At 35.0% G+C, this 13,381-nt stretch overlaps 1 protein-coding gene across 11 annotated transcripts in view; it reads right to left on the bottom strand.

The window, feature by feature from the left end:
* Nucleotides 1-13,381, bottom strand: part of LOC144967154 (uncharacterized) — a 187,107-nt gene that overhangs the window by 58,112 nt on the left and 115,614 nt on the right. For 10 of the 11 annotated variants that reach the window (XM_078904042.1, XM_078904045.1, XM_078904041.1 and 7 more), the window contains exons 2-3: nt 7,761-7,986; nt 4,748-5,533 (exon numbers count right to left, since the gene is read on the bottom strand). In XM_078904042.1, coding sequence (XP_078760168.1) covers nt 4,748-5,533; nt 7,761-7,986 — 1,012 coding nt within the window. Of the gene's footprint in view, nt 1-4,747; nt 5,534-7,760; nt 7,987-13,381 lie in introns of those variants that run through there. The other variant, XR_013644330.1, reaches the window with a different exon arrangement.

Raw genomic sequence — 13,381 nt, 5'->3', positions numbered from 1 at the left:
TTTTCAGAGGAAGACCGATCACAACACTCCCTGTGATCCTAAACAAAAACCTCACAACACTTGGACAAAGCATTAGTCTCATAACGGCAGGGGACCTTGAAAATCTGAGAACCCTAGCAGAGGACCGGCAATATTGGAGACACCTCACACAGGAAATACTGGAAACAGCCAAGGCGACCCGATCTTTCGGTCGAGACGCGAAAGGCATCTAAGTCAGTAAGTAAGTCAAGTCATCGTAGAGGCATTTGGCACAGGGCTGCCAGGTGGCTTGAGTTCCTCGTAGCCAATTTTCACTTCAAAAGTGGCCAAATAAATTCAGAAAAGTGAGTCGAGCAGGCACTTACGTTGATGATAACAAGAAATGAAATGAGTAGAAAAGTGCGAGAAGACTATAGAGAATAAAAGCTCACATGGCCAAACACTAATAAGACTCTGCCCACCTTGAAAAACTCATCGGCTTTTTTGTTGTTGTTTTTTTTTAATCGACTAGATCTATAGATAGTATGCAGGTGACGTCACTCAGGCCTTTGTTATTGTTTTTGCCATCTGCGTTTGTGAGTTGTTCTCACTAAACAGTATTAACCCGACTATAAACGTTCATGGTTACACACAGTTTGTGTGTTGGTCCGTTATACTTCCGGATGGCAATGTTGTGAACTCCTTGGCCAAGCGTATTCTATCTATACAACGAAAAATTGTTTGCGAATTAAACAAAAAAAATAATTAAAATTAATTATGGAAACTAGTTTCTCTTTATGGCCAATTTTGACCGCGCACGTGGCGGTCCCGATCCGGATCCCTGATTATGCAAACAACTAGAGATAATATGAAGTCCCAACATTATGACTAAAACATGGGAAATATAATATACACACGAATTCGAAATGAAAACAAATGTGACCCATCGAGTCAAATCGATATTATGACGGGTACACTAGTGCACAAAACTGAATCTATAATAGAAAATAGGATATTTTGATAACACTACACTACTGTATTTACTTAGGACAATGCAGAGATGCTAATCCTGAAACAAACTCCCAAATTTGTGATAAAATTTTGCTCAAGGCGATAGTAATGGTGATAATGATGAATATGATGATGAATATGATCATATGATGACGACGACGATGACGACGTTCATGTTTTGTTGTTGTTGATGATGATGATGATGATGATGATGATGATAATGATGATGATGATGATGATGATGATTGTGATAAATAATGATGATGATGATGATGATGATGATGATGATGATGATAATGATGATGATGATGATAATGATGATGATGATGATGATGATGATAAATCAAGATGATGATGATGAAAATGAGATTCTTGAATTCTTCTTTAATTTCATTGAACACATTTTATTGCAATGAATAGATAAAATAGTTATTAAAATAAGAGACATAAAATATAACCCTACACTATACTTTCGAAAAAAACAACATTATATTGCCTTGTAGCCAATAATAAAATAGTCTTAAATGTAGATAAGTGACATAAACACCTTTCTTTTCTTTTTTCTTTTTTTTTTTTACTATGACTATCTACGGCTTCACGCACTATAAACTAAAGTCGCCCAGACGACGTTGACTTAACCGTCACAATCGGTTACGTCGCCGTTGTTGTCTACGGTTTTTACGTGTGATTAGGTACAGTGTGTTAAGACAGTTACATAAACCCCTCTGTTCATGGCCCCCAAAGCCCCCAAAAACTCCCCGCCGAGATTTTTCAATGGATTGCTGCTTCGGAGTTAAAGCTTCTATGTGGAAAGCATTATATTATTTCTTTTCACAATAATATTATGTCTTTTAAAAAGCGGACTCGCATTTCATTCATGTAATGATAATAATAATAATAATAATGATAATAATAATAATAATAATAATAATAATAATAATAATAATAATAATAATAATAATAATAATAATAATGATAATAATAATAATAATAATGCGATGTCTCCAGTTTTTGTTTGGGTTGTGTTTTTTTTTTTGTGTGTGTATATATGGTGTTTGTACGGGATGTTTCATTTTTTATATTTTACTTCATTATTGCTTTCGTCATGTATTTTGACAATATTAACTCTAAATATCCAATTACAAAGGACATTGGGGAATGTGGAAATCTGACTCCTTTCCAGGGACGCTATGTACGTCATGAATCATGAATTAATACATTTGTAAACATGGAGACTTTTTTTTATTTTTTTTTTTGAGTAAGCGAGACAAAAATGATGCTTTCAAAACTGTCAAAACAAACTCGGAAAACAACATGCAAATGAATTATTTCCGGCAAGTTATCCAGAACCTGAGAGATTAAGAGCTTGAATCTAGAGCAATGTCCTCTAAATTATGTGTTCAAAGCCTTTTACTAAGTCAACAGCAAACTTAACAAATTTATAGAGAAAGGGCTCCTGCAAGGAACTATCATTATCACACTATTTTTTTCGACTCACAGAGACATTGGTGTTATTGGCCAAGCACAATTAAAACCTGAGTACGGTGACCCCCTTGTTCACCCAGTAGTAATTGGTTAGCTGGGTCTGTTAGATATGGCGGAAAGTACTTTGCGATAGACTAGCGTCCTATCCAAGGGTAGCAAGCAATTGCTATTGTCCGTTTCACGCTATAGAAACCGGGAAAAACTCCGGCTCTATGGGCCTAAAGGCTCTGAAGGACTGATTTTCTAAAATGTGTGAGTCAGTGTTGGGAAGCAAGATATTATCTTGCAAGACAACTTCAAGTCAAGTTTATATGCTTGTTCCCAGCGGTATCTTCTCTCCATCTTAAATTAAAATGCACTACGGAAATCATTATAAATCTACATTTAACTTCTCTGTAACCATACACTACATATAAACGTAACACTTTGTGAATTGGATTCAGAGTCTGATGTCACGCCGCCCGGCAACGGCGGCCATCTTGGTTCTAAACAAAGAAAATCATTACTTTTTATTCTTCATGCTGGCTAGAACTTTTCATATGCCTTGTGATCAGAATGTGTAAAAGTCAAAACATGATCAAATTTATGGGGGTTTTTTTTCCTCTGGATAAACTTTTATGCTCGCCGGAGAAATATTTCATACGGCGTCCGCCATTGTTCCGATAGTTTAGAGCCAGTGTTACTAAGTTACCATGCGTCATTAGGAAGGAAGTGACGTTACGACTGTTGATGAGTATTATACAGTCTAAAATCATCATCACACTTCTCGTTAATTAAATAAAAGACATCGCACTTTTCTTAAATAAAATATATTTATTGTAATATATCTTTAACTTCTCTTTCATTATAATTCTGTCGTTGTCTTTAAAAACACAGTATATGCAATGTTAACTAAATAGCATATACTGTGTTCTTTAATAAAACGGCAAAATAGTGTACGTTAAACCTTTATTTCATTATATGTTCTATGTTATAATATACATCGAAATCAATTCTCTTTCATTATGCACAATAATATAAACTATATCAAACATGCCTGCTTTTTTAAAACACTGTAAAGATTAAATATGTAACTTTTTCATAGCCATATGCCCTGGTTTAAGGACGTGACATCGTTAATGAGAAGGGCAGAAATAATATAGACATGACGCCTGTAAGGCGATATTACAATTTTTCGAACAAAGACAACGCTGTTAACGGTCAGGTACTCATGTTACACCTGAGTATGGTGAGAGAATGTGAGTAAAGAGCCTTTTCCAAGGACTCAACTATGCGCCGAGTGCGAGGCTCGAACCCAGGACCTTCCGATCCGAAAGCGAGTGTCATACCACTAGACCACATAGCCGCACACGATTAAATATGTAACTTTTTCAAAGCCAAATCCTCTGGTTTAAGGACGTGACATCGTTAATGAGAAAGGCACAAATAGGCATTGTTTTATCTCCTAACGTATATCGGTCATGGTCAGTGAGGAAAAACAACAAGGTTAAAACAAAGGAGATCCCTGTGTGGCCAACATTTGAAACAATCAATCACATTGTTGAGCTATATATACGTTGTTTTTCAGTAGATCTTTGATCTGTATTCGTTAGCAAAAAGTTGACATATATTATTCTGTGTTTTGAGTTGTCTACACGTAGTTCATAAACTCGCCAATGTAACCGGAGAACATAGATTCAGATATTAGAAATCACATTGTTGAGCTATACGTTGTTTTTTTCAGTAGATCTTTGATCTTTATTCGTTAGCAAAAAGGTGACATATTTATAATTCTGTGTTTTGAGTTGTCTTCGCGTAGTTCATAGACTCGACAATGTAAACGGAGAACATAGATATACTAGAAAATCAAATATTTTCCCCAAAAATTTATCAATGTATGAAAAACGACTGAATGTCGTAAATATTATCAATCTATGGAATATTAAATCTTTATGGATTTTTTTTTCTGCACATATTATAGTTGACATTTTGTAACTTTATCAGTAATTTATACTTTAAGAAAACCAATCTGAACACCTTTCTTTTCTTTTGAAATATAAAATCTTTAAGTTTTTTTTTTTGTTTTTGTTTTGTTTTGTTTTGTTTTTGTTTTGTTTTTTCTTCTTTTTTTTTTTTGCACATACTATATCTAGTTGGCATTCTATAACTTTATAAGTAAATATACTTTTAAGAAAACCAATCCAAATACCTTTCTTTTCTTTTGAAACTCGAATACTTTGAGTATAATTTTTTATTCTTGTTTTGGAGAAATATCCTTCTAATTTGAAATTAAGATAAAAGGAATAATAATTACCTTCTTTGGTTTCTTCAGCACCATCATTTCTTAAGTCTGATTCCTCAACTGCAGTGCCGTATCCGCTGCTACCGGAAGTGGCCAAATCAATTCCATCATGTTCTACTTTCGTTATCACAGCGTCAGGAACATTCTCATCTCCCACCACGACCTTCGTTGTGACCTTATCGGCCCAGGAATGACCTTGTGAAACCGATGTATTGTCGTACTCCACGGACACGTCATGTTCGACGATGTCTCCGTCACGATTGCGCAATTTTTTCGTTGTGACAACGTTCCTTTGATAGTAGTGTGACCCTCGGTGGGTCAATTTCTTTTTGGTCTGTATCACATCTCGTTCCTCGGCGACAACCGATCCGCTGCGTGAGAATATTTTGCGTTCAACAATGGTGTCTTTCATTTCTATATTTGCGTTGCTAGGCGTGCGTTCTTTCTTGGTGCGCACCGTGACGACCCGATTTTGGGTGGCGTCTTCCGCCGCAGCTCGAACAGTATACGTTCCGTCGGACTCCTCATCGACGTCAAAGGTTCGAGTGCCGAAACTCTTATTATTATCGTTAGCAACATTATTGTGATTCTTATTTACACGACTAGTGTTTGTTTCAATTTTATTATTGTTTCTCTCGTATTCGACGTTGCTGTCTTTGTTGCTTGGAGTAAAAGAGCTTTCCAGATCTTGCTTTGTCTTTTGTAATATAAGTACTTGCTCCATAGTCGTAGATTCTTTTGTGTCTGTGTCGATTAAATCACTGGGCTTTGTCACATTTCCATCTTCGCTGACAATGACTGTGGATGTGAAAATTAAAGCCGGTGTTAGCCAAAAAGCATTTTATTACTTTACGGTTTCAAGAAATATATGTGAAATCAACATAAACAGGGTAAAGAGAAGAAGAAAAAGGAAGGGACAGTTCAAAGAGGACATTTTCTTTATAGATACGTTTTATCTTGTTACTTTGAGATAATTGTATATATCATGCTCTGGAACAGGTAAATATTTTTTTTAGTTGAGTAAGGCGACAGGAATGATGAAAATTGACTCCTCTTGAGTCATAAGATGTTTTTCATTAATGAAATGGAACACCTCCTATAATGAACAGTAATATTTTTTTTTAAAATCATTTTAATCCTTCTGAAGTCTAGTAGCTTTGAAATGTTTTTCTCCTTGCCGATTATACCATTCTGAGCAGTGTGGTAAGTTACTTTGAATTGCGACCACAAAAGAAATCAAAATATTAGCATATGTTTTTCACCCAAAGATAATAAGAGAATCATAGAGAGATAGGCATCCAGTATAGCCTGTCCTTTGAATTGGATTATAAAACACATTTGATACGTTGGAAACACGGAAACATTTACCACCCACCGATTGTCGTGGATATGCTACAACAAGCCTGGTTATCTCAAGTTTGCTAAATGGGAAATGTTAGGCAAGAAAGCAAGATAATAATATAATAATAATAATAATAATAATAATAATAATAATAATAATAATAATAATAATAATAATAATAATAATTATTATTATAATAAATGAGCTTTTATATAGCGCGATATCTACTAAACGTGCTCAAAGCGCTTTACAAGGGGTCCCTGGACAACAGCAGCACTGAACACGTAGGATGGGACATGACGCCTGTTAGGCGATATTACAATGGAACAGAGACAACGCTGTTAACGGCCAGGTACTGACTTTACATCCGAGTAAGGTGAGAGAGTGTGAGTAAAGAGCCTTTTCCAAGGACTGAACTATGCGCCGAGCTAGTTCGAACTTAGGACCTTCCGAGCCGAAAGCGAGTGTCATACCACGAGACCACATATCTGCACACAAACCATATAAGCAACATCAGGGGCAGCGTGGTTTAGTGGTACTTGTTTTGCTTCGTTCCCGAAAGGTACCAAGTTCGAATACCCTTGCTTTAGGTGGCCTTGAGCAAGTTAGCTCACCCTAGCTCAATCTGCGGTGCTGCATTAGTGTAGCTGACGCCTGGATTATTCCAGTCTCTCCTTGGAATAATAGACCCCAGGAACAAATTTACCCATCAGATGAATAAAAGGAACTCCATTTTTTTTTCAATGTATCTCTCTGATATTATAACAGATAATATCCACAGATATCAAATGTCTTATTTTTTCTGACAAAAGACGAAAAGGCAGAACACAGATATCAAATTTCTTATTTTTATGACAAAAGAGGAAAAGAAAGATACAAGGAAATCTGGAGAAAACCCAAGGATAAAGAGATTAAGGAGGCTAGGCTAACCTGGAATAACATCGTGTCCGACAGACAGACATGGAGGTCATGGTATATTATTGTATGTCTTATGAAGATACTAACGAAAGAGTGAAAATGGAGAGGCTTCGAATGGGAACAATACAGACAATGGACGTTTTGGGTACAAACCCTTGTTCAGCACAACAATACAGCAATTAACGAGGAAAACAAATTAAATTAAATAAAATGTATTTTATTTGTTTTCCACGTTAAATGGGTCTAATACTGAAGTTGGGCTAAATGGATTCGAAAGTTGCAACAAGATCTGTGACACTCTAGGCTTATTCTTACCACTTATTGACGCTATTCGTTATGGTAAAAAAATTACAACATCGCCAGCCAAATTAAAAATACCAACAAAAAAAAAACCGTGTGGAACCTATAACATTTTCAGTGCGATTGATATAATTTATTGGAAAACTTATCACAAAAAGGTTGTCTAAATATTATAATAACAAAGAGCTGAGTGACGTCAACTTCGTTCCTTTTACATGGAAAATTTCATTTTATCGGGAAGATCATGGGAGCAGAACATTCAGCTCCCTCCAACGAGGTTATTTTGTGTCTTGTCTCTTTGTGTATGCGTTTTAGAGAAAGTATGTCTGCTGTATATATATATATATATATATATATATATATATATATATATATATATATATATATGTGTTGTGTGTGTGTGTGTGTGTGTGTGTATGTGTGTGTGTGTGTGTGTGTGTGGACATCATCTTCTTACGAGGTTACCTTTTTGGCGGGTATCATTGTCATGCTTGACCTGGTTCAGTTTAACTGTATCCTTATCAGGGGTCTGCTGTTGACTCGCCGGTAACTGTTGTGGAGAGGAGGACGATTGCTGCTGCTGGAGGGACAGAGGTGACGGGGATGATGATGACGATGAAGAGGATGAAGTTGCGGAGGAATACGATTGAAGCAGGGGTGATGAGGACGTTGTCCGGGATTTCAGATCATCCTGAGGAATAAAATAAACGGATCCAGTATAATATTATTTGTAAACATGACTATAAATGTAAATACACAAAGAAAAAAATAAACAAACAAATAAATGAATCAATTTAAATAAAATAAAATAAGTAAATAAGTAAATAAAAAAATAAAAAAATAAATAAATAAATAAATAAAAAATAAATAAATAAATAAATAAATAAATAAAATCCCCGTTTTCTTTATTCATCCTCAGTAGAAAACATTCTTTGGGGTCTGTCTTGGTTCATTTTTGTAGTGGAAATTCTCTCAAACCAAGGAACACTTTTATCCACTACAACAAAGTTAAATCAAGCCTATATTATTTCGTTCCGTTATCAATCATGCAATACCGTACTTAGGTCTCAGTCTAGGTGTAAACATTTGCAAGTCTTAAAACCGAACACAATTATGGGCTTTATCCGTCTTTGTTGTAATGGAAAATATTTTTGCTTTGGTTTAAGTGTATTAATTTCCTTTATAATAACAGACCCTTAACAATTTGGGTAATCAGATGTAAAAATGTACACGCCGATTTCAGCCTAACAGAAACGCTGGATATAATCTGTAGAACGAGACATGACGCCTATGAAGAGCTCAGCTATTGAAGTAATTACTTTTCCAACTTCAGTTTTCATATTTTGATCTTCAGAACTATTTTCTATGCTCTAGACATTTAATTTTTTAAATATTATTTCTGTCCAGCTAGGCACATTGCTTTGACAGCGTGATGAAAACTCTAAACAAATATTTTTATCTGTATGATTGACTTGTTTATTGATACAGAGTGCACGGTATTGGCAAATATATATCTAAAGATATATTGTTTTTCAAGTCAAAATACAGCTGCTACTAATAAATGCAACTGGGAAGTACGGCTGTCATTTATCATTCTTACAAAGGGAGATTATGTACATGACAATATTGCAATAGATTTTTACCATCTACTTAAATAAAAGTAGATAGCGAGTTGATAAACGTATAATAAGCTCTAATAAGTAAAGTGTTTGCTATTTTTTCGTTGTATTTAATAAAGAGTAACAATCATGATTGCTGTCTACCATTTGTAAAGGACGCTAATCTCCAAAAACATATATTAGCTGTCCTAGATCCAGTTGATCTTTCATGACTGAGTGGATATATGGAGATTGGGAGGAAAAAAACCCCAATATTATTGGGTATTCGTATGAGGTCCTTTTGCCTGTGACTCCAGCAGACTGTACAGACTGATCTAATCGCTTTGACGAGTCTACACGAAGGGCTTTAATAGGGAATGAAATTAGCGGAAGAGTAGCGTCCCTTGATTGGACGTCACCCATAGTCTGTGACGTCACCGGCGGAAAAGTTATTAGAGAGAGAACGTCATGTTGGTTGTGCGCATGCGTCTCTCGTCCTCGCTTCAGATTGTGGGTGACGTCTAATCAAGTGACGCTACTCTTCCGCTAATCTCATTCCCTATAATAATGAGAAATAAATGGAATAGATAAAGAAATGCCAGACAAAAAAAAAAAAAAAAAAAGAGAAGAGAAATTTAAAGTCCAAGCATGTGGGAGCCAAAATCGAGATACAATAAATAATGAATGGAACCACATCTTTTCATTCTAGCTCTCACATTGAGAAAGATGTTGGCGGACAGACGCATTAGTTGTGCAGGGACAACCTCGACGGAGCGTTAACTCACTCAATCCTAGAGATTTTTGCTACTTTTCAAAATTGGAAAAAAATGTAGAGTAATTGCACAGTGTTCGCACAACTCGAGACATATTGGGCCAAATCCCGATCTGCAGACATGACTGAATTAGAATGACAGTAGGCGGGAGTTCCATAGGGAAGGGACAAATCTGCACATACTGTTTTATAAATGAGCATGCAAAGTTTTATTCAACTACCATTCACATGCAAAAACTAAAAGCATTAACTTTGATTCTACGCCTATAATTTGTCTCATAAAAATGAAATTAATACGCATGGGGTAAAAGTAACCCGGGTAAACTACGGATATAGTGGGTGTTAGGGTTGAGTGAGTTAACGTATTAATATTATAATAAGAAACGGTGTATACAAAACAAAATGTAATCAAAGTCAGAAACATCAAAGTATCCAACTCTAAACAGTTAATTGATTAATTGCCTGATTGACTTAATTGATTAATTGAAGGAGTGACTTGTTAATCCCCTATGATTGAGTATGAGGTTATAAACGAACGACCTGTGTGATCAGCGTAATATAATGTTTTCTTTGTTTTCCCTTTCTTCCGCTTCTCTCTCTCTCTCTCTCTCTCTCTCTCTCTCTCTCTCTCTCTCTCTCTCTCTCTCTCTCTCTCCCTATATCTACATATCTGTGAGTCTGTGTAATTTTGAGTGTGTATTTAATAATAAAATAATAATAAAATAATAATAATAATAATAATAATAATAATAATAATAATAATAATAATAATAATAATAATAATAATAATAATAATAATAATAAAGATTATAATAATACAGTTTTTAGCAGATACTTATTTTCAATTATTTTATTCCTTCTTCTTGATTTTAAACGAAAATAAGATCGTAAAGGTGTTGAAATTTGACAAATAAAATCCACTTTCCTGAATGAGAACAGTTATGTTAACTTAAAAGTCATCGGTGAAGCTCACAAGTCAATTAAACCAATTAAACACGAGGTTCATTCTCACGTGATACCGTTTTGAGGCGATTGGAAACATTTAGAGACAAGGGTTAAAGACCTCTGAGTGAGAAAACTCATACTCATATACTTTAATATAACTTGTAATTGTAAAAATTCGATTGTATGTGAAAATGATTTTTTTTAAAAACATAAACAAAAAAAGAATTTGATCATTTATACGGCGCAATATCCACCAAATGTGCCCAAAACGCTTTACAAAGGGTCCTTAGCAAACAGAAACTTTTAACGTGTTGAACGAGACATAACACCTGTAAGGCAATATTACAATTTTCCGCAATTAATACCTGTTAATAGTCAGGTACTCATTTCACACCTGAGTAGGGTGAGAGAATGTAAGAAAATAACCAATTCCAAGGACATTACTTTGCACTGCTTAAGGCGGGACTCGAACCAAAGATATACCAATCCTACGTCCTTAGGCGAGTGACAAGGAGAAAGACCCCCCCCCCCCCCCCCCCAAAAAAAAAAAGAATTAAAAAAAAACAAAAAAAAAACAACAACAAAAAGCTGCACGAATAACACCATGCTACAATATTTTATCCATTCGTCTTTTACAGAAAACCATTTGTAACACTCTTAAAGTCTCAGAGAGGCGAGAAAAACAGAAAAATGAAAACATGAGTTACCAAATAAATGACACCGTTAAATAAGCTCCTTACTCCATCCAACCTGTTTACAGACAGGAAATACAGACGGTTTGGTAAACAAATTTACACAAAGTCATAATGCATTCATTTTTTTACATTACAATAGAGACATAACGAGGCGTAACAACGTTATTAACTCTCTCAATCCTAGAGATTTTTTTGCAACTTTTCAAAATTGGAAAAAAAATAGATTAAAAATAAGCATGTACATGGATAGTTTTATTCAACTAACATAAACATGTAAAAACTAAAAATATTACCTATGATACTACGCCTATAATTTGTCTTAAATGTAATAAATAGGCATGGAGTAAAAGTAACTCCGGTAAACTACGGATGTAGTCGGTGTTAGGGTTGAGTGAGTTAAATTTCGCAGCTATGGAAAAACTGCTACATCGGATGTCAACAATGTATCTTTTTAACCAGTTAACGGCGGTACAGTTAAGATTTTGGTCATTAAAGTCGTCCTTCAAAAATATCAATTTAAATGACCCTCATCTTGGCAATCACTCTCAAAACCTGGGGCTTCGCTCGAAGATCATTTAAATCGATTGATATTTGAAGGACAAATTTTCTGGCCCCATTTTTAAATACGAGTTGTTTTTTGTGGGGTTTTTTTTTTGTTCCAGAGTACGGCAGTTAAACGGTTAATAAGGACATCGGGTTTCGTATATTATTTTATCAGTTCAAGCCATGGAAATAAATGTGAAGGAGTGGTTTTAAGTTTCACCTTAATATTATTAAGTAGAGCAGTTTCGTTTCCATTCATAAGAAAAATTTCATTGAGAATCATATTTCAATTTTGGAAATGGTAATTATTATTATGTGATTATTTTTTTTCTTTCTATCTATCTTTTCAGATTTACTAAAGCGAATATAACGATGGGTGACATTATAAAGGATTTTAAATAACAATGTATCTTTTTTTTATATTTACGCAATGGACCTCTCGTAAAAACAGCGAGGGAAACGAAACAGATCCTACACCTACTGTGTATTATTATGTAAACATCAAAATCGTGTTGAGCCAGTAGTGAGACAAACTATGAATATAATTAAATATCAGTGCTGTATTTGATAGCGTGCATCTTGCAGGTTGTTGATTTTTGTTGTTTGTTTTTAGGCGTTTAACGGCGCTTTCAACACTATTTAGGTCATTTAAGCGCCCGTTTCTAGCTTTTATCAGTTTTTATCCAGCCTTGAGAGGCCATTAGTAGCTGCTCAATCGTGTTCATACTTATGTAGTATCTTGCTGGTATATAGAGATAGAGGAAATTATGAAGGACACAACATGAGACATTATAAGACGCACAACGCTCACTCATAATTTATATATGTGCGTGTGTGTGTATATGTGTGTGTGTGTGTGCGTGTGTGTGTGTGTTTGTGTGTGAGCATTGAAAATCATTCTTATTGTTTATTTTAAAAAAAAACAACAACAACAACAAAAACAATCAAATTTGTTCCTTGCAGACCTTGTATATTTTTAAAAATATAAGATAGTAACAATTAATTATTTTTTACAGATTGATATACAAGTAACTTGAAAACTTTTATTTTAAATTATAAGGGCAATTCTATCATCCGTTGACTCAAATGATCATTTATAAAATCTGCTAGGGCATGATGATAGGTCATAATTTGACGTTGGGAATCGCCATCTAGCCACCCTGTTGCCAGAATCAATTGCTCGCACCTACAGACTTTATTAGTGCTTAGTATGGGTAGGTCTAGCTGTTTTTCTCTTTATCCTTAGTAGTTTGTCCGTGCCCAATGTATTTATTTGGAAGGTGGCAGAGGACGGCAGTGCCGGATCGTGTCCGGTGTGGGTTAGCCCTAGGACCAGTTAGTTGGGGTGACTAAGACCAGCCCCCAATAAATAAATATGCCCCCCAGACCGAAAATTATTAAACAAATATGGAATAATTTTCAATCCACGGGCCACATTTGGGGGGCTGGTCATTATCACCCGATCTATACTTAGTCATCCCCCATTCCACAGTAGTTCATAATAGATTCAAGGATTAAAATGACCGCAAAACT

This window comes from Berghia stephanieae, chromosome 3 (genome assembly GCF_034508935.2).
Source record: "Berghia stephanieae isolate SIO BIC M18660-M18661 chromosome 3, UCSD_Bste_1.3, whole genome shotgun sequence".
Classification (NCBI taxonomy): domain Eukaryota; kingdom Metazoa; phylum Mollusca; class Gastropoda; order Nudibranchia; family Aeolidiidae; genus Berghia; species Berghia stephanieae.
The sequence above is the reverse complement of the archived record's forward strand: the minus strand, read 5'-3'. Positions and strand labels throughout refer to the sequence as shown.